Below are 22,822 nucleotides of genomic sequence, written 5' to 3'. Positions count from 1 at the left end.
GGAGTGAATACTGGGCAGTCAAGAGACCAAACCTCAACGTCCTCAAAGACTCCTTGAAGAAAGCCACCATCTCCGCTGACTTTTGGGATCCCTGGTCCTTGACCGCTCAAAGAGGAGAACAAACATTCCGGATAGTATCAAGCACCTTGGGTCCATGTACCAGGAGCAAACAGAAGCCCAACCCAAATGAGAGAAGAGCTAACTACACACAAACTACATCTGTGGGAGAAACTGTAACTTCCACAAGGTTCTCATCAATCATTTCACAATGAGAAAACTGGAGTGGAAACAATCCAACTTCAATTCTAATCACCTGCCTCAGAAGAAGAGGTTCAATTAGTCATTTCAGAGCTTTCACAACGCCAAATCTCTATCCTAGAGTCATAGAGCCATTGACACAAATAAAAACATTTCTTCCATCGAACGTGTCCAAAGACAGGCAGCTCGATTTGTTACTAACATCTATGAGAGAGTAGCGAGTGTCACCAAACTTCTGAATTCTCTGGGGTGGAACCTTCTCCAAGACAGACGTGAAGCTCACCGTTTGACCTGTTTTTACAAAATGTTAAATGGTCAGCTCGACATAGACTACAAGACCTACACCAAACCTAAACCAATTAGGAGCAGACATAGAGGGCATTCGATCCAATTTGTGATCCCAGCTACAAAGACAGATGTGTACAGCAATTTGTTCTTCCCCCGCACAATTAAAACATGGAATAATCTCCACCCAACTATAGTTACCCAACCAGATGCAACTAAATTTAAAGTAGCTCTTTCTTCCCAATAACCCCTTCTGTCTTAAGCCCTCCCTTCACCACCTCCAGTTTAAATTCCATTTGGAATATTTTGGAGGACCAAGAAACCAAGAAACCAAGAAGACCCATACAGCACGGAAGCAGGCCCTTTGTCTCACCTAGTCTTTGCCGACCAAGTTGGTATATTGGGCCTGTCCCATTTGCCTGCATTTGGCCCATATCCCTCCATGTGTCCCAGATCCTGTGAAATATTCTCTAAACCTCTTCCCCTCCACTTCCCACCCATCACTTAAGACATTATATTGAAACTGTTCCTTTAATGGATATAGGTCACTTTATTGGCACTGCACGCATCTTCTCCTTATTCCTTCATTAAGTGCCTCGGGATATTTTTCTACACAGTTATACAATTGCATCTCTGAAAATACAAAATCTTAAAGGTCACCGTAGGCAGCCAAACTGCATCCCTTTTCTCCCAATATTGCAACAGTCCCTTGATATGCAGAATTTTTGCTGCCTGTTGGCTTTTATAAACACATTGGCTGCATTGTAACACAATCCTCCTTTTCCATTCTAAGTTGGAGTTGTTGATGGTTACGTTGGCAACCCAACCTCAGGAGATCAAGAGTTTTCGGATGGGAGACACAAAATGCTGGAGTAACTCAGCGGGTCGTGCAGCACCTCTGGAGAGGAGGAATGGGTGACCTTTCGGGTCGAGACACACTTCTTCAGACTGAAGATGGTTTTTGGATTATTTCTCCAATGATAATGTCTCTGAGAAAAGGATTCAAACATCAAGAGTGTTCAATTGTCATATATACCATCCAGGGAACAGTGAAATTCTTACTTATTGCAGGTATGCGGGCCCACTAACGTAAAACACACAATATACAATAATCAACAATACAATAAATGAATAACAGCAATACTAGTTTACTGGAACTTAACAGTGCAAAACTGAAATCCATGATGTACCAAAATAAAGTCTATAGAAAGTCTTAGGTGCTGAGGTTAGGTTAGTGTTGTGCAGTGTTCCATTCTGACAGTTGCTGGGAAGAAGCTGCTCTTCAACCTGGAGGTCATGTTTTCCATGCTCTAGTACTTTCTTCCCAATGGTGAGAGAGAGCATGGCCAGGATGGTGTGCGTCTTTGATGATATTAGCTGCCTTTCTGAGGCAGCATCTCCATTAGATCCTTCAATGGTGAGGAGGTCTGCACCCATGATGATGGAGTGGGCAATGCCTACCATCTTCTGCAGCCTCCTTTGTTAAGCTTAAAGAGCAATGCTCGAATGATCACAGTTCAATAAGCGCATCAACGTGTTGCGTTTGATCTGCAAGACTTCATGCTGCAGTTGAGCACAGATATGCCAAAAAAAAAAAAATGCAAGAAGAACACAGCAGGCCAGGAAGTAAGTGTGGAATGAATGGATAGATGACGTATTGGGTCAGGCCACTTCTTTAGACTGATGGAGTCGGAGGAAAGTATTGACAATTAATTATTATATTCCGATATAAAAGATGGATTCAACAAGATGGATAAATAAGCTGAACTTGTTCATTTAGGAACACACAAACCAAAGGCTATGCTACTGTGATATTTCTTCACTCCATATACTTGATAAACCTGAATGAAATGTGCTTTGTAATACAATCCTGTGAAAGAATGAATCATAGGTAATCACACCTCCTCTATCCTTATACCCTTTACTTCACACTGTCTATCTTTTCATCTCTGGCCTTTGTCCAATCATCTGCCAATGAAACTCCCCTCGCCTGTATCCACCTATCACTTGCCCTTTGTCCCTTCCCTCACCGATCTTCCAGCTTTCTCCTCCCCCTCCACTACAATTGGTCTGAAGAGGGGGTCCCAGGCTGAGACGTCGCCCATCCGTGTTCTCTTGAGATGCTGCCTGGCCCGTTGAGTTGATCAAGCACTTTGTGGGTTTTCTTGTAAACTAATATCTGCGGATCCTTACGCAAATACACATTTTTAATCCTTTTGTTTGATACATATTCTATGTGTAGGATCACTGAATTCTCAATGATTTACCGAGTCCTGAAGTAGTGATTTAAAACTTTTATTCAAGCATGATGGTTGTATTGCATCAGGATAAAGCATTCCAATATCTGCAGACCTTAACTGAAAACGGTACATATCATAACTAACAAAACAAAGAAACTATGGAATTAGAACCAAAGGACTGAAGACTGAACATGACTGGAGGCAAAAGACACGGGACTGTCAACCAACAACTTTCACACAGAACACAATGCTGAAAAACAGGCTTCTATAGTTATTTAGAGTCATTTGTTTAGTTTAGTTTCGTTTATTGTCACGTGTACCGAGGTACAGTGAAAAGCTTTTGTTGCGTGCTAACACAGTTAGCAGAAAGACAAAATGTGATTACAATCGAGTTATTTATAGTGTATAGATACATGATCAGGGAGCAATGTTTAGTGCAAGGTAAAGCCAGCAAAGTCCGATCAAGGATATTCTAAGGGTCACATAGAAACATAGAAATTAGGTGCAGGAGTAGGCCATTCGGCCCTTCGAGCCTGCACCGCCATTCAATATGATCATGGCTGATCATCCAACTCAGTATCCCGTACCTGCCTTCTCTCCATACCCTCTGATCCCCTTAGCCACAAGGGCCACATCTAACTCCCTCTTAAATATAGCAAATGAACTGGCCTCAACTACCCTCTGTGGCAGAGAGTTCCAGAGATTCCAGAGAGTTCCAGAGATTGCACCATGAAGGGCCCATTGTTCACTGTTCTTCCAGGCTCCTATGCTGTAACCTTGAATTCACAAGTTGTTCTTTGGCACAGTGCTTACCAAACCTGTTCCCAAGCAGTTAACGGTCTTTTTAAATAAACTAACCCCATCAGTTCTCTGCAAGCCCCAACACATGTAAAAACTAATAAAAGCGAAACTTTAGTTGGCCTGGCCACACCTGCATGGGTGAAGAGCCCTGGGGCTGTGCACTGCTGATAATTAAACTTCTCTCTTCACGTCAGTTCAGTCAAGTCAACACCTCATCTGAAAGAGTCAATCAACGAGCTAATTTAGCATGAGAGCATCAAACTAAGCTGATGATAGATTCAAAATGCTGGAGTAACTCAGCGGGACAGGCAGCATCTCTGGAGAGAAGGAATGGGTGACGTTTCGGGTCGAGACCTTTCTTCAGACTGATGTCAGGGGAGAGGGAGATACATAGATAAGGATGCATAAGGTGTGAAAATATGCAAAAGGGAATGGAGTTCAAGGAAAATGTAGAATATATCATTGTTAGCTGGGAGAAGTTTACTACAAAGCAAAAAGAGATAAAATATAGTCGGAGACCAGTCACTCATTCCTTCACTCCAGAGATGCTGCCTGTCCCACTGAGTTACTCCAGCATTTTGTGTCCATCTGCAGTTCCTTTCTAGGTGGACTGGGAGTTCCTCCAGTGAGGTCCCTGAGCTTTTCAGTACAATTCAACAACTGATTGAAACCACTCAGAATGTTTCCACTGTGTTCTTACAGTTTGAATTGTATTTTCACTCTTGCTGGGTTGAAGGGGGCTTGAAGAAGTCGAAATGTGATCAGCCAGCAGCCAGAACCAACTGGGCTGTCAAGTGCTATTAAGAGCGATGCGTCCGAATGATTTTACCGAGGGGAACCTCGGAGTGAAACCAAACAAGCTCTGTCAAAAGGAACCTTTGCTTTCTGTGAGTGGCAAGCTTAGGCATATCGAATAGTCAACACTTGATAAGGACAAAGCCTTCAGGAACACCAGCGGAAACCTCTGCCACTTTTAGTTAGTCAGTTGAACAATTTTGCTTGTTTGATTAAACTTTATATTTAAAAGTGAGCTAGAGGTAGTGTATAAAGAATAATTAGACAGAGAGCAATGTCACAGTATTTTCCACAATTATTCCATCTTCTGTAGTTGCTATTAGTTTATGGTTGTTACACCTACCGAGATACAGTGAAAAGCTTTAATGTACTTTACAGGTACATCCATGAAATAATACAACAAATAAATATACAATATGACAATAGTATAATAAATTATAAATAATATTACATAACCAGACCATGACAGTGCAAACCAAAGTACATGGTGCAACCACAACAAAGTCCATAGTAGATTGTTGCTGGGCTTGTGGTTAGTTTTGTGCGGTGTGGTTCAAGAACTTGATGAGAAGAAGCTGTTCTTGAACCTCAAGATCACTCTTCTCAGGCTCCTGCCCTTCTTCCCAATGGTAGCAGTGAGGCGAGGGTGTGGCCAGGGTGGTGTGGTTATTTGATGACGTTAGCTGTCTTTTTGAGCCAACGCTTCATGAAGATCAGGAAATGGCGTTAGGCAAACTGTTGGGACTGAAGGCAGATAAATCTGTCAATGTGCTGGAGTAACTCCGCAGGTCAGGCGGATCTCCGGTGAACGTTGATAGGTAAGGTTTGAGATGGGATCTCTCTTCAGACAGACGTTTTGGGTTGCAACCCGTCAAGACAAGCGTCCTGACCCGAAATGTCGCCTATCCGTAATCTCCAGAGATGCTGAGATGACCCAATCTGAAAGAAGAGTCTTGACCCGAAACATCATCTATCGATGTTCTCCAGAGATGCTTCCTGATCCACTGAGTCACTCCAGCGCTTTGTGTTTCTTGCGAATGATGGATGGAGGGTGGGAGCTGAATGACAGGCGGGTGGAGTAAGTGATAAAGGCTGGAGGTTGAAAGGAGACAAAAGGGTGTCAGATAAAGAGAGGAGTGAGATGTGAAGACGGAGGGTGGGAGGTAGGTCGAAGGGGACAGTGGGAGGAGAAAGGGGTGAAACAACAGAAGGGAGGAACGGGGATGGGAGATTCTTGGTTCTTGGTCCTCCAAAATATTCCAAATGGAATTTAAACTGGAGGTGGCGGAGGGTGGACTTAAGCAAAAGAGGATTCTTGGAGAAGAAGAGCTACCTTAAATTTAGTTGCATCTGGTTGAACAACCATGGTAGGTTGAAGACTATTCCATGCTTTCATTGTGCGGGAGAAGAATGAATTGCTGTACACATCTGTCTTGGTAGCTGGTATCTCAAATTGGATCGAATGCCCTCATCTGAATGTGAGGAAGAGGGGAAAGGAGCAGGGTGAGTGGGGAGGTGGGAAAAGATGGGGGAAATATGTGCACACCAGGGTGGGTGGGGGGGGTAAAGAGAGTGGGTGTAATACAGTCACATTGGCGCGTTGGACCTTACCTCTAAAACTCATTGCATTCTCTTCAATGGACTGACTTCTATCAATTCCTTTGGTATTTCCTGCTGTACCAGACGTCATATATTATCACAGCAGTGAACATATCTGGGTATATTTTATGATCTGAAGACCATGGTTCAGTGATCTCAGGGCTTACAGCAACTAGACTGGAAGCTGTTGCCTCCTTCTGAACAGCACAATTTTCCAGGGGGGAGATTTAAATTAGTCCCGGAAAACTATGTGCAAAAACCTCATTAGGCATCTGCACAAATGGTGATAATCAGTAACAGTTTGGGTTTTCTTTGATATTTGCTGAGGTTTTGCTTGGAGCAAAGAGGAAAGCAGTTTCAATACTTCAGCGTTCGATTCTCAGCATTTTTTTTGTAGGTGAACTTTGAGTCCCAGTGATCATTGGATTGGATTTGCATTCCCACCCATGTCGCACTAGCTTCTCGTTTTCACCCAACAAACAGCTAACAATGGCCTGTTTCCTTTATCATCGTAACTTGTTAGCATATCTTTCATTCATTGTCCTTTTTCTTTCAACATCATCGTCCAAATCTCTTGTTTCCCTTCTCCCTAACCAGTCTGTAGAAGGGTCTCGACCCGAAACGTCACCCATCCCTTCTCTCCAGAGATGCTGCCTGTCCCGCTGAGTTACTCCAGCTTTTTGTGTCTATCTTTGGATCGTCTGAGCTTCAGAAGTAGACAGTAAACAGAATGGTGGTTTAAACATTTCTCTTTGGGAAGCTGTAAAACAAAATGCTGGAGTCAATTAGTGGACAAATTCAAACAACATTAAAATTGAAACTGAATGAGGAAACTCAGGGAGCATGAGTGAAAAGGGAAAGCAAATTAAAGTAGCAATGAGCTGGTAAAAATGTTGCATTTTAATTATAATAATAGCTGTAAAGTGCTGAGGTCATTAGGATCAATTTAGTGATGAAGTCATCTGCGTTTTCTTGTCTTTATTGTCGCCGAAATTCATGACTGACAGAAAAACCCGAGGACAGGAGTTTGGTGAGACTAGAGAAAAGGAAATGGCAAAAAAAGCTACAACAGTTTGTGGATGAAAGCTCATCTTGAATTTACAAGAAACTGTTGTCTGGGTTTTTTTTAGTTCTGTATTTCACTATGAACTTGTGTCTCAAATTTCCTCAAATTTGCGTCAGGTTTATGCCCAGAAAATGAAACAACATTTTGTCAGGCTGCAAATTTAACTGAACTATAAGAAAAGAAAAAGAAATTATCGCAAAGTAAGTAAATGTTTGGAAGGCCATAGGAAGAGGAATGAGATTAATTCATACTTCATTTTCACACGTGACAAGTCACAGCGGAATCCTTTGCTTGCGTGCCCAAGGTATGCAAATAATCGCCACATAAAGGGTGCTGACAGAGTTACAAAGTATCCCTTGCCAGGTCCTCCTTTATTCCCCCCCCCCCCCTTCCCCCATGTCCACCTTTGTTTTCCCCACCCCCCCCCCCCCCCCCTCACTGCGGTCCTCCCACACCGGGTCCTCCTTTGTTCTCGCCACCCCACCCCCTCCCAGCTGTCTGGTTTCTGAGCTGTAGAAATAGTTTTACCTTTCATCAGGCCGGTAATGTTTGTGACTTTAAAGCTCTGTCTCTGAATCCTTAAAACATGGGAATAGCATTCCTCTACTGATCTTGTACAAACCTGTGCACCTCCATCAAATCCCCTCACAACTTTTTGTAGCTCCAAACAGGACAACCCTTTGCTCTAGTCTAACCTTGTACTAGAAATTCCATGACTATGGAACCATGTTAGTACATCTCTCCCGCCTCTCCTCTCCTTCCATCCACTCCATTCCGAATTGTAGTGATCACAACTGGGTGCAAATTTCTACTCGTGACCAAACAAGATTCAACGTAACCATGTAGACAAAAGAGGCTGCAGGTGCTGGAATCTGCAGCAAATAACAAGATGCTGGAGGAAGGCAAAGGGTCGGTCGGGCTGCATCTGTGGATGCAGGGGGATGTTTGATGTTTGAGGTCGGCACCTTGTATCAGGAGTGAGTGTTACTGGAAGATAGCCAGTATAAAGGCGTGAGAGGGAGAGATGCGACTGGGGTTGGTAGATGGTAGGTGGGACCAGGGACAACCATGTTCAAGAGCTGCTTCTTTCCAGTAACGCACAAAGTGTTGGGGAAACTCAGTGGCTCAGGCAGCATCTGTGGAGGGAATGGACAGACAATTTTTCAGGTCTGGGCTCTTCTTCAGACAGATGGAATCATAATCAAGGGGTAGATGTCCAAGTGTCCATCAGTCTGCAGACGGGTCCTGACTCGAAACATCGTTTGTCCATTCCCTCCACAGATACTGCCTAATCCGCCGACTTCCACCAGCACTTTGTGTTGTGCTCAAGATTCTAGCACTTGCAGTTTCTTGTATCCCCCTCATTGTTAAGACATTTGAAGAGAGAAAATGTATAAATAAATTACATTTTGCATACAATTTCACATCCACTTCACATTAGGAGCAATTTTTCAGAGGTCAATTAACTGATTTTGTGTCGGTTGTGTCCTCCTTGGCCCTTGTAATAAAGCAGTCTCTAAAGAGACAGACAGAACAGTTCCAATTCTGTAAGCTGAATGCTGTGCAAAATTACTTTGTTGAAAACACTCAGCAGGTCAGGCAGCATCTGTGGAGAGAGAAACGGAGACAGAATTTCCATCTGTGTGACCTTTTATCAATACACAATTGTATACATACAAATTGATGCTGATTTAATTTGAATTGCAGAAAAAAAAGCAATTATTATCCTTACACTTGGCTTTGCTAAAATTGTAAATTGCCTGTAGTGTGTAGGATAGTGTTAGTGTGCGGGGATCTCTGGTTGGTACGGACTCAGTGGATCCAAGAGCCTGTTTCTGTGCTATATCTCTCAACTAAACTAAACTAAACCAAGCTACAAAGCTCTCTATATTTTGTTCTGATGAGAACGACCTTGGCCTCTCCAGGCCAAGGCAACAGCGTGATTGATTGTGTCCATCAGGAATTGGAACTCGGACTCATAGAGCAGGCAAGGCCAAGATTTCCAATGGCAGGTGGATCGCCACAGTCTTTTCCCTCAAGTAGTGGGATCTAAAACTAGAGGCCACTGGTTTAAGTTGAGAGGGAAATAAATTATCAGGGACCTGATGGGCAACTTATTCACACAGATGGCGGTGTGTAAATGGAACAAGATACCAGAGGAAGTTTAGTTTAGTTTAGAGATGCAGCGCGGAAACAGGCCTTTCGGCCCACTGGGTCCGCGCTGACCAGCGATCCCCACATATTAACACTATCTCCTACACACACTGGGGACAATTTTTACATTTACCAAGCCAATTAACCTACATACCTGTACGCCTTAGGAGTGGGGGAAGAAACCAAAGTTCTCGGGAAAAAAAACAGGCAGGTCACGTGGAGAATGTACAAACTCCGTACAGACAGCACCCGTAGTCAGGATCAAACCCAGGTCTCTGGCGCTGCAAGCGCTGTAAGGCAGCAACACTACCGCTGTGCCGCAGTGTTGCCCAAACATTGTAGTGGCAGGTACTATGAAAACATTTATAAGATACCTGGGCAGGTACATGCATAGCAAAGATTCGGAGGGATATGTATCAGTTGTACGACTAGCTAAGTTAATCAATTGGTCAACATGGAGGAGTTGGGCTGAATGGCCTTTTTCCATGTGTTATAGCTTTATGACTCTAATGGACTGCCAGAGAAATTAATAACCAACTTAAAAGGGCTTTCTCACTGTGCGACCTGAAGCAAGACTTAACAAGATTTAACATCGTGGGAACCTTCTGCGATAGCAGTACGGCATTCGTGGACCACCGAGGACCTCCGTGGCGCTAACGGCAGGTAGTCGTGTGACTTGGTAAGGTCGGGAGAAAATTCAAACATTTTTGAATTTCTAATGGACTGCCCCATTTTTGAATTTCCCCAAGAGTGCCTTGAGCACTTTTTGGTGAGCGTTGCAACATTGTATGAACGCAGTGGCCCGTGCGATATCCGTAATAACTCTTGCGGGTACCGTGGGAACTCCTGCGAACGGTGAGTAACTGAGTAGTTTGATTGTCTGCTTGTTTTACCTCATTGTAAATAAATATATTTTTTACTATCAGATTGATGTCTGCAATTCTTCATTAACACATCACTACAAGATGAATGTCTCTAATGTTATAATCCCTCTCATGCTGAAACACAAAATAGTTGAAGGGAGGTGAAATAATCACATTTTCATTCTTTTTCATTTTTGAGTGTTCAGGTACCTCACTTGCTGAGCTATTTTACTCCAGCAGTTTGTGTCTCTTTTTGTCTAAAGCAGTTTCTAAGACTGGAGGAACTCCGCGGGCCAGGCAGCATCTACGGAGGGAAATGGACAGGCGACCCTTTCTTCAGGCTGCCTTATCTCTCCCCCCCCCCCCCCCCCTCCCCCCAACTCCCACCCACACACACAAATGCTGGAGAAACTCAGCGGGTGCAGCAGCATCTATGGAACGAAGGAAATAGGCAACGTTTCGGCCCGAAACGTTGCCTATTTCCTTCGTTCCATAGATGCTGCTGCACCCGCTGAGTTTCTCCAGCATTATTGTGTACCTTCGATTTTCCAGCATCTGCAGTTCCTTCTTAAACACAAATGCACCGAGTTCCTCCAGCACTTCGTGTTTTGCTCAGTATTCCAGCATCCGCTGTCTCCCGCGTCTCCAATAAAACAAAACTACTGTAAAAAGGGTGAAGAATAGGGGCAGAGATAGATACATTCCTGATTAGTGCGGCTGTCAGGAGATTATGGGGAGAAGGCAAGAAAATGTGGTTGAGAGGGAGTGCCCATCTGTTACTATTAATTGGACAGTTCGGTCTGTGAAACGCAACACGCCAGCCCCGACATCCAGCCCGGTGGTCAGTCCTTTGAAGATAGACACCAGTTGCTTGGAGCAACTCAGTGGGACAGGCAGCATCTCTGGAGAGAAGGAACGGGTGGCGTTTCGGGTCGAGAGCCTTCTTCAGACTGAAAGTTTCACCTCTCAGTAGATAATAAAATAAGACAATCATCACGGTCAATGTGAGACACAGTCTTTATTCCTATTTGACAAAATAAAAAGACGACTTCTTGCACATATTGAGAGAAGGTGCATCACGCCAAACAACATTTGTCTAAAAAAAACCAGATTATTCTTCAGCTCATTAAAGAGCTCGGGTGAAAAAAAACAATATAGTGTGTGAAAAAAAGTAACATCATTTGTGCCATGTGATTAACAACACTACAGTCCACGATGTTCATTCAAGATTAACGGGAAAGATCGGGAGACGGACAAGTCACTCGCACAAATAACAGAAATGCCGAGTACCGTGGGAACTCTTTATCGTGGGAACTCTTTATCGTGCGGAACTCGTGCTGGACCACGACCACTTCACTCGGGTGACATCTTGCTTCAGGTCGCACCGTGAGAACTGGCCATAAAGCAGACATGCTTGAAAGGGTTCAGAGAAGATTTACCGGGATGTTGCCAGGACTCGTGGGACTGAGTTATAGGGTGAGGTTGAGCAGGCTAAGGCTTTATTCCTTGGAGCACAGGAGGATGGGGGGCAATCTGATAGAGGTGTACAAAATCATGAGAGGAATATATTGGGTAACCACACAGAATATTTTGCCAGAGTAAGGGAATCGAGAATCAGAGGGCATCGGTTTAAGGTGATGGTGGAAAGATTTCTTAGCTGAATGGAACGAGCTGTCAGTGGAGGTAGCTGAGGCAGGTATTATCATCATGTTTAAGAAACATTTGGACAGGTACATGGATAGGATAGGTTTAGAGGGATATGGGCAACAGCAGTCAGCTGTGACTATTGTAGATGGGGCATGTTGGTCAGTGTGGGAAAGTGGGGCTGAAGGGCCTGTTTCCACGCTGTATGTCTCTATGCCTCAATGCGAGGTCACCACAAGCTCTAGAGTGCCCACCTATCACTGCACCGTAACCTTACCCTGCAGGTAAAATTAAGGGCAGCTCTAGAGGTCTGAGAAATGTTTCTCATTCAAAGCACATCACTCTCATTACACCTAGACTTCCCCTGGGATCATGGGAGAGCCCAGACCGGTGACGTCAGTCGTCGATGTCTTTGTCTGTGGAACCGTTTGATCTGCAAATGAAGTATCTGGGGATCTTGTCACACGAAAAAAAGAGCTCGATCTGCACATGTGCACAGTGGGCAAACGCATGTAAAAATGGCTCAAAAACACAGGGGGGGCTTCATTGCACAGACTTTGGTAGGTTTACCGCACTTGAGTGAAAGTGGAATTTAGTCACCTCGCTAACGCTGATGGACCTTTCCCTTTCGGGGATTGCTAACTAGTGCCTGGTACAGCTGACTTTGCACAAAGCATTTACAGCCTTACACTCTCACAGGGACGAGACAAAGGATGCATTGAGAATATACTGTACATTCCCCTCCCAACAAAGCAGACTGTGTCTGCTCTCGCACTTTAAAAATATGAGGTTAGAACGATATGTGATTTTTTTTGAGTGAGGAGAAGCACGAGTAACATTTCTGTTGGACTTAAAACAAGGCTGCTTCTATCTTCAACCATCTCTGATTTAATTACCTCATTGTCATGCACATTTTCCCTCCTGATGATGAATAGACATACTGTCCCTGGCACAACATAAATAATAAAATTGCTTTTATTTTAACAAATTGATGTAGGCGATATATTAGAATTGGAGAGGTTTTGCATCGTTTATGAGTCCAGATGATAATTGACAATCAGAGTTATGAGCCGATTTTTTTTTCTTCTTCTTGAAATCCAACGAAAGATGCTGATTGTTGGCAGTTTACGCTGAGAAGTTCTGGTTGACAGGAGTGTGGTTGTTGCTATGAGATACAGGAAATATAGCTTTGAACTTCTCCTTTCTGCCTGAATGGCAGCAGTTGATTCTTGAGGAAGCAGGCAGTGTGGAATAAACTCACTCACTGGTGTCCCCGAGGGGACAAGTACCTTCCCCGTCGACCCGCCGCAAGGAACCATTAGCAGGGGAGAGAAGATGGAGCGGAGGAAAAGAAGCTTTACTTTTGGAGCGTATGGAGGGTGAGTGGTGAAACCATAACAACAATAGCCATTGATGAAGTGCTGCTGATAAAACCCTATGCTGGATCTTGTCAAATACACAGTCAAATCGCTTTAGATGATCCTTTTAGAACCCCTGTGCTCTGTCGTAGTTCAGTTATTTGGGAGATGGTTTTGAAACCCCCTCCAGGAATTAATTTTGGCATTTTAATTTTGATTTTGTTACTGGAGTTTAGTTTTGCTCACATGTGAGATGCCTTGCTTGCACCAATGTAATGTCGTTACAGAGTCTCTAATGTCTACTGCAGGTGAGACATTCTGGAATAAACTGTTTAATAGATTAGATAACACAATGAGGCATCAACTCGCGAAATTAGACCAAAACGTGCATTTGTTGAGTGAAGCAAAATGCGATTATCAAGATGATTGTATTTTAGCGAAGTGTTTGTCAGTTGGCAACAACTTGACACCCAGCAACAGTTGAGTTCAGCTAAATCTGGGGATCATCGAGGTGCTAAATGACAGGTAAATCAGCAAAAAAATGACACAAAGTGCTGGAGTGACTCAATGGGTCAGGTAGCACCGCCAGAGATGCTGCCTGAACCGCTGAGTTACTCCGGCACTTTGTATCTTTTCTTGCAAACCGACATCTGCACTTCCTTGTGTCTGAATAAATCACCAACCAAAGCCACCAAATCAATCACCTTTTACTAATGCCACCATTTGGTGCAGCCGTCAGGATAGAGTTGGTGGGAAAAAACTAACCAGAATGAATGATTCTTGCACGGAAGAATAATATATGCTTATGTGTGAGAGATCGTTCCAGTGTGCCTAATTGTGTGGGTGTGTGTGTATGTGTGTATAATGAGTGTGGTTGTGCATGGTTGTACATTATCTGTCTGTATTGTGCTTACGGGCCTGTACAGCTGTTGCCATTAAGGATATCATCGTTCTATTACCGGTACATATGACAATTAAATACTCTTGAATTCTTCAGGCACTTTGTTATTTTAACACAAGACAATGTCTTCCTCTGGTAGCTTCTTTACATTTTCAGAGTGAATACTGGGAAAGGTACGTGTCCAAGGTGCCAACTGGTCCACTCATTGACATAGAAATGTAGACAAATAGAAAATAGGTGCAGATGTAGACCATCTAGCCCTTCGAGCCAGCACCACCATTCAATATGATCAGGTCTGATCATCCAAAATCAGTAGCCCGTTCCTGCTTTCTCCCCATATCCCTTGATTCCATTAGCCCTAAGAGCTATATCTAACTCTCTCTTGAAAACATCCAGTAAATTGGCCTGCACTGCCTTCTGTAGCAGAGAATTCCACAGATTCACAATTCTCTGGGTGAAAATGTTTTTCCTCATCTCAGTCCTAAATGGCCTATCCCATATTCTTAAACTGTGACCCCTGGTCTGGACTCCCCTAATATCGGGAACATTTTCCCTGCATCTAGCCTGTCCAATCCCTTAAGAATTGTATATGTTTCTATAAGATTCCCTCTCATCCTTCTGAATTCCAGTGAATATAAGCCCAGTCGATCCATTCTTTCATCATATGTCAGTCCCGCCATTCCGGGAATTAACCTGGTGAACCTATGCTGCATTCCCTCAATAGCAAGAATGTCCTTCCTCAAATGAGGAGACCAAAACTGCACACAATACTCCAGGTGTGGTCTCACCAGGGCCCTGTACTACTGACACAACCACCTCTCCTGCTTGTCAAAGACTGTGCCCTCACAACTTGAAATGGTAACCTTGAACAAAACACAAAGTGAGGGAGGGAATCGAAGTGTTTCGGCCCGAAACGTTGCCTATTTCCTTCGCTCCATAGATGCTGCTGCACCCGCTGAGTTTCTCCAGCATTTTTGTCTGCTAGGGAATCAACAGTTCAGGCAGGGTCTGTGGAGGGAACGCACAGGCATTGTTTCAGGTCAGGACCCTTCTACCGTATTGTGGAGGCAGCCCAAAATAGACTCCCCGCCTGATCATCTTACCTGTCACCTTGGTTCCCACTCTTGTTCACTGCACAGGTACTCCCTGTAAGAAAAACTGCAGTTGGCAGAGCACTCTGTACCTATAAAAAAAAATTAATTCTGATCTCAACCGGGCTCCCGTGACTCGATGGAGCTGCTTAGTAAAAGGCAAAGTGACCCGCTGGTCTTCAGTCATAAAATTTACTGCAGGTGGAATTAGACATGGAAATTGGCATCAAAACTTGGGAGCAAAACAATATTAGTCACAACTATTTAGTGCAGTTTTTTAAATAAGTGTTTTCTTTAGTTTTGGGTCATATGAACACTTGGAACACTTGGTCAATTAAAAAGAAAGACTATTTTTGTTTGTTTATTTGTGGATTTAGGTGTGGTCAGTAATGCCCATTGATTGCCCATTCCCAATTGCCCTTGAGAAGGTGGGGTGAGCCACTCGCTTGGGTTGTTGTTCTTCTGGTGAAGGTGTGACCACACTGGGCTAAGGATGGAGTTCCAGGATAGAGACCCAGCAGCAGTGGAGGAACGGAGTTACATTTCCAAATTAGGATGGTGTGGCACTGATTACAATCCTGCAGGATAGTGGCACCATACACTTGCACCTTCAGATTAGTTTAGTTTAGTTTACAGCGTGGAAACAGGTCCTTCAGCCCACTGAATTCATGCCGACCAGCGATCCCCATACACTAGCATTATCCTACACGCTAGAGACAATTTACAATCTTTACCGTAGCCAATTAACCTCCAAACCTGTAGGAAGGAACTACAGATGCTGAGTTAAACTGAAGATAGACACAAAAAGCTGGAGTAACTCAGCAGCTCTGACAGCAGATTTCTTTCATTCATTTCTTCTATATCTCTCTACATCGCCGTCTGTATCACTCGTTTTCCTTGCCCCTGACTCTCAGTCTGAAGAAGGGTCTCGACCTGAAACGTCACCTATTCCTTTTCTCCAGAGATGCTGCCTGTCCCGCTGAGTTACTGCAGCTTTTTATGTCAACCTCCAAACCTGTATGTCTTTGGAATGTGGGAGGAAATCGGAGAATCCGGGCAAAACCCACGCGGTCATGGAGAAAACGTACAAACTTCGTACGGATAGCAACCGTTGTCAGAACCCAGGTCTCTGTCGCTGTAACTCTACCGCTGTGCCATGGTGTTGCCCTATTGTCCTTATTGGAGCCATTGACTTGAGGGATGCTTTTGGATAGTCTCAGTGAGTGCCTGCCACAGTGTGCATTTCTAAAGCGCCAATACATCACTTTCAGGCTATCCCAATGTTCTTTGTGGTCAATTATGTTTTTTTTAAAGTAAATGCAGGATACAATTTGTGCACAACTTGGTCTCACAGAAAAACACAATGATATCGATGTGGGATGTGGTTATTGTTCATGATCTGTATCACTTTGTGTATTGCCATTCCAAGGCTGGACAATAACTGTTCTTCAACTATTATTGTTAGCCGGACTGAAGAAGGGTCTCGACCCAAGGCGTCACCCATTCCTTCTTTCTGGAGATGCTGCCTGTCCCACTGAGTTACACTCGCATTTCGTGTCCATCTCCAGCTATTCCTGACTGTTATCCCAGCCAATAGTCTCACATATTCTCCTTCAGGCCAACGGCAGTGGATCCTGAAAATAAACAAATAGAACTTTGGCCTTTTTTTTCTTCCCATTCCAAACTGAGGTAAAAAATCACAAATGGAGAGGATCGATCCCGTTCCGACTACAAATCAAAATGAAAAATGTCTTGGTTAAAATGGGACATTTTATGACTAGACAGATAAAGGCAGTCATTGATGGATCAAGTTAATTAGGAAAATACCACATTACCACAGGATATGCTAGCACCAAACAACAACGTCATAGGTTCCTAATTTGATGAAACAAAAAGATGTAGAACATAGAACAGTGTAATGCAGGAACAGGTCCGTCAACTAACAATGTCCCTTCTGAACATGATGCCAAGTTAAACTAAATCTCCTTAATTTAGAGTCATATAAATCTATAAGATCACCCTTCATCCTCCTGCTCTCCAAGGAATAGCCTGCTCAACTTCTCCCTATAACTCTGACCCTTGATTCCTAACAACTTCCTCATACATTTACATGGATAGGTCAGGTTTGGAGGGATATGCAGCCAGGTGGGACTAGTGTAGATGGGACATGTTGGTCGGTGTGGTCAGGTTGACTGAAGGGCCTGTTTGACTCTACGACCTCTGCCTGCACATGATTCATATCCTCACCCTGCATACCCATGTGCCAATCTAAAACCCTCTATCGTATCTGCATTAATCAACATTCAATACTCTTCAATAAAGAGTTTTGTTCTTCATATTAGAAACATAGAAACATGGATACATAGGTGCAGGAGTAAGCCATTCGGCCCTTCGAGGCAGTACCACCATTCAATATGATAATATCTGATCATCCAGAATCAGTACCCCATTCCTGCTTTCTCCCCATATCTCTTGATTCCGTTAGCCCGAAGAGCTATGTATATCCAACTCTCTCTTGAATACATCCAGAGAAATAGCCTCCACCGCCTTTGGTGGCAGAGAATTCCACAGATTCACAACTCTCTGGGTGAAATATTAAGTATCAAATAACTCCATTGATAAGAGAAAGAATATTCTGTTTTCAAATTCATAAACAACTCTAATTTAAGTTGCTAAATAGCACGGTGAATATTTTACCCCACAGCTAGAACATCTGACATAAATCACATTTAACTGTTACCCTGTAAACTAGATTTGTTTATATAATCTTTCTACAATTCCCAGGTCACAGTAAAGACATTTTTATATTTGACTGTAAACCATTTTTTTATTTGTGAGTACAAATATATAAATCTAGCACAGCTGGGAGCCTGGGAACAGTTTTGTCATACATGTGTAAATATATTCACAGACAATATATTTTCTTTGCAAAAAAAGATAGTTGTAATCAGTTTTCACCAAATTAGACAATGCAATATAATTCAAATATGAAGAACACAGGCAATTGAAAACAGCACCTAAAGAGCTTGTACTGTTTATGATGCCTTATCCACCCACAATATGGCCCTGGCACGGTGGCGCAGCGGTAGAGTTGCTGCCTTACAGCGCCAAAGGCCAGGGCTCGATCCTGACTACGGGCGCTGTCTGTGCGGAGTTTGTACTTTCTCGCTGTGACTGCGTGGGTTTTCTCCGGGTGCTCTGGTTTCCTCTCACATCCCAAAGATGTGTAGGTTTGCAGGTTACTTGTCTCTAGTGATAGTGTTCACTAGATTAACCGTCAGGAAGCCAAGGTTCTGTTTTATTTTAGGAAAAGGTGGATGAAAGAATCCCTCCAACACAGGTACAAATTCAACCTCAATTAGTTCACAACGCCTTCTGGAGTAGAGGGGTTGTGCGATGGAACCTCATTGTTCAAGCACATACTCTAGATCTGAAAAGAGTCTTGACATGAAGAAACAGCGTTCTCCAGAGATCCTGCCGAACTCCAGCATTTTGTGCCTTGTAAACCAGCATCAGTCGTTTCCACATATAACCTAGACTTCTGCCTGTGCTGATAGAGTGTTTAGAGATACAGCACGGAAACAGGCTCTTCGGCCCACCGGGTCCATGCCGACCAGCGATCCCCGCACATTAATACCATCCTACACCCACTAGGGCAATTTTTATATTTACCAAGCCAATTAACCGACAAACCTGTACAACTTTGGAATGCAAATAACACAATAAAGCCTGGTCCCTAGTGCAACCAAGGCAGTTTTCCGTTCAGAGTTTAGTTGGAACTAAGGGCCTGTCCCACTTGGCCATCATTTGCGTGTAATTTACGCGTCATCATTTACGCTTCACGACGCACGACGCGCGCGTCATGACATGCACGTGAATTTGGCCATTTCAATTTTCCGACCCATATATCTTCTTCCCGAAGGCAGGAGTGAGATTCAAGCAAGGTCAGGGTGGTGTGGTTCTTGATGCTGACTGCCTTTTAGGACAGTGCCTCCTGTAGATCCCTTCAATGGTGGAGGTCTGTACCTGTGATGGACCAGACAATGTTCACCACTTTTTGTAATCTCCTTCGTTCCTGTGCGTTTGAGATGCCGAACCAGGCCGTGATGCAGCCAGTCAATATGCTCTGTGCCTACACACATAGAAGTTCAAGAAGAGTATTTGTCACCATATGACATCTCCTCAATCTTCTAAGGATGTAGAGGTGTTGATGGACTTTCTTTATAATTGCATCAATGTGCTGGGTCTTCAGAGATATGCATTGCCAGGAACCTTAAGTTGTTGACTCTCTCCACCACCGAACCATTGATGAAGACAATGAGTACAAAGTTGTTTGTTCTGGCACCATTCAATCAGATAACGAATCTTCTGTGCATCCATTTGCAACTGGATCCTCGAGTTCCACACCAACACAACACAACACAATTGGTGTGAATTGGTCAGGGTGTGAATTGGTCATCATCCAATCAGAGGATGGAACTTCTATGGGTGTACAGCAGAGAGCATATTGACTGCTTGCATCACGGCCTGGTTCAGCAACTTGAACACCCAGGAGCGAAGAAGACCGCAAGAAAAGTTGTGAACACCTGCCCAGTCCATCACCGGCTCTCACCTCCCCACCATCGAAGGGATTTACCGGAGCTGCTGCCTCAATAAGGCAGCCAGCATCATCAGAGACCCACACCACCCTGGCTACACCCCTGAAAGCTGTAACGCCCAGGTTCAGAAACAGCTTCCTCTCCACAGCCGTTCGGCTATTAAACAATACAACCTCAAATAACCTCTGAACTACACAGACTATTATTGTTATTATTGCACTATTGATTTTTTTTAATGTACGTATGTGTGCGTGTGCGTATATATATATGATCTATATACAGTATGTGTATTTGTGAGTATGTGTAAATATACACACACTGAACTATTTTTTTCTTGCTCATTTATTATATTGTTTACAGAGTACTATGTTTACATATTCTGTTGTGCTGCTGTGTAAGAATTTCATCGTTCTATCTGGGACATATGACAATAAAATGCTCTTGACTCTCTGGGATCTCCCTCCTATACTGTGATTCATCATTATCCATAATTCGTCTAACAACGGTGGTGTTATCAGTGAATTTAAAGGTGGAGTTGGAACTGTCCGGCTACTCAGTCATGGGTATAGAGCAGGGAACTGATCACACAGCCTTGAGGTGCTCCTGTGCTGATGGCTATCGAGGAGGAAATGTTGTTGCCAATACACACCAATTGTGTTCTGTTGATGTGGAACTCAAGGATCCAGTTGCAAATGAATGCACAGAGGCCCAGTTCCCTGATCTTGATAACAAGTTTGGAGGGGATGATGGTGTTGAACGCCAAGCTATAGTCTATGAACAACAGTCTGCAGGTGTTTTTATTATCCAAGTGGTCCAGTGCAGAGTGGAGAGCCAGTGAAATCGCATATCTATTGACATACTAGAAGATTTCATATGGTTTTACCGTGAGTTAAAAACACAAATCATAGATCGCACTTTGAACCATCTAGTTAGAGTTTGGACTTTAGACTTTGGAGATACAACACATAAACAGGACATTTGGCCCACCGAGTCCACGCTGACCAGCGATCACCCCCTACTTTAGCACTATCCTTACACACGAGGGACAATTTAGAATTTTTACCAGAGCCAATTAACCTGCAGATCTGTACGTCTTTGAAGTGTGGGAGGAAACCGGAGCACCCGGAGGAAACCCACGCGGTTACAGGGAGAACGTACAAACTCCACACAGCAGCACCCGTAGTCAGGATCGAACCCGGGTCTCTGACGCTGTGAGGAGAAACTCTACCGTTGTGCCGCGCAATTTCTATTCGTAAGTGTAGAAGTGGCCACAGTACATCGCATGCAAGGTTAGATTGCATATCTGATGTCGGATAGATATCAGATAAACTAAAATGAACTGCAACCAGAATTGATCAGGCCTATTTCCCAATCCTTGCTAATCCACCAAGACATGTTCCCTGGCGCAACCTAACGTGGACTAATTATGTACAAAATTCCACTTAAAAAGTTCCACTTAAGTGGTCCTATTGCTAAGTGACCTTTTGTGCTGTCGGAGGGGGAGTGAAGTGTGTGCCCAGACGCACGTTTAGAAAAACGTCTGGTCTATTTGAAATGGGGAAAAAAGCATACGTGTGGGATTAATTGAAATCTTTTGCAAAGAGCCGTCACAGATACAATGTGTCATGAGGTTAAGTTTACTGCTGTTTAGTTTGATGACACTAAAGCTCTTGTTATCAAAGTTAATTTAAACTCCCTGTAGTAAACACCTCACACTTAGGGTCACAGAGCTGTAGAGCCCAGAGCCAGGCCACTCCACCCATCTGGTCCATGCTGACCAAGAGAGCATATTGGATAGGTCCTATTATCATGGATGTGTCCCATATCCCTGTGAATACTCCCTGTCCATATGTCTGTCAAATATCTTTTGAAGGTTGTAATTGTATCAATTTAGACTTTAGGCTTTAGAGATACAGGGCAGAAACAGGCCATTCGGCCCACCGAGTCATTGCCGACCAGCGATAACTCCGTACACTAACATTATCCTACACACTAGGGACAATTTACAATTTTGAACCAAAGCCAATTAACTTACAAACATGTATGTTTGATTTTCGAATGTGGAAGTTAACTGGAGCACCTGGGGAAAACATATGCAGTCACAGGGAGAACATACAAACTCTGTACAGATAGCACCACTGGTCAGGATCAAACCCAGGTCTCTGGCGCTGTAAGGCAGCAACTCTACCACTGGGCCACTGTGCTGCCAACTTGAAACACTTAAACCTTTGGCGATGTAACTCTCATATTATGTTTTAGGTTGAAAGGTCCTTGGCTTGGGAAAGGCTATTGTAGGAGCTACTATTTGAGTACAATTTGAAGCTACTGGGCCACTGTGCTGCCCCCTATATCTTCCTCTGGCAGCTCATTCCAAATATGGACTACCCTCAGAGTGAAAAGGCTACCCCTGAGGTCCCTCATAAATCTCTCATCTTCAGCCTCTAACCTCTAGTCTAAGAATCCTTTACCCAGGGAAAAAGACTGTGAGTGCTCACTTTATCCATGCCCCTCATTATCAACTTTCACCATTTCCAACTATTCTGAGACAATGATCCCAACTCTAGGACACTGAAAACTCCCGAGTGTTGCCTCTGGTGCTCACAATGGACTGACATTCTGCAGGGTTTGCTTGAGTAGAGGGTACCATTTTCTCATCCGCCCTTAATGTCACCTGCAGTCAGTTCTGGCCCTACTAAAAGTTGAGATTTAAACTGGATCACATCAGAATCTTCAACATTCATCATTCTGGGACGGCATGATGGCGCAGTGGTAGAGTTACTGCCTCACAGCGCCGGAGACCCAGGCTCGATCCTGACCACGTGTGCTGTCTGTATGGAGTTTGTACGTTCTCCCTGTGACCACATGGGGTTTCTCCGGGTGCTGTGGTTTCCTCCCACACCCCAATAACGAACAGGTTTGTAGGTTCATTGCTGCCTTTGGTTATAAAAAAATTGTAAATCGTCCCCAGTGTGTAGGATACTGTTAGTGTACGGGGATCGCTGGTCAGACTCAGTGGGCTGAAGGGTCTGTTTCTGTGCTGTATCTCAAAACTAAGTAAACTAAACGAAACTAATTCATAGCACACCTGTGACTCCAGAGAACATATTGTGTTGTACTTTTAAATTTGATCATAATCATTATGTACTGTATGTGACTCATCAAAGGGCTA

The 22,822-nt window shown here is 43.7% G+C and overlaps 1 protein-coding gene across 2 annotated transcripts in view; it reads left to right on the top strand.

The window, feature by feature from the left end:
• The window catches only part of LOC116990323 (RAP1 GTPase activating protein), a 290,150-nt gene that overhangs the window by 37,557 nt on the left and 229,771 nt on the right, over nt 1-22,822 (top strand). Inside the window, exon 1 of one of the 2 annotated variants that reach the window (XM_033047838.1) lies at nt 12,834-13,084. The exons of the other annotated variant lie outside the window; for it this stretch is intronic. Coding sequence (XP_032903729.1) covers nt 13,041-13,084 — 44 coding nt within the window. The 5' untranslated portion in view covers nt 12,834-13,040. Of the gene's footprint in view, nt 1-12,833; nt 13,085-22,822 lie in introns of those variants that run through there. 2 annotated transcript variants of the gene reach the window in all.

This window comes from Amblyraja radiata, chromosome 31, assembly GCF_010909765.2.
Source record: "Amblyraja radiata isolate CabotCenter1 chromosome 31, sAmbRad1.1.pri, whole genome shotgun sequence".
Lineage (NCBI taxonomy): Eukaryota > Metazoa > Chordata > Chondrichthyes > Rajiformes > Rajidae > Amblyraja > Amblyraja radiata.
This window is presented reverse-complemented; position numbering and strand designations above follow the sequence as displayed.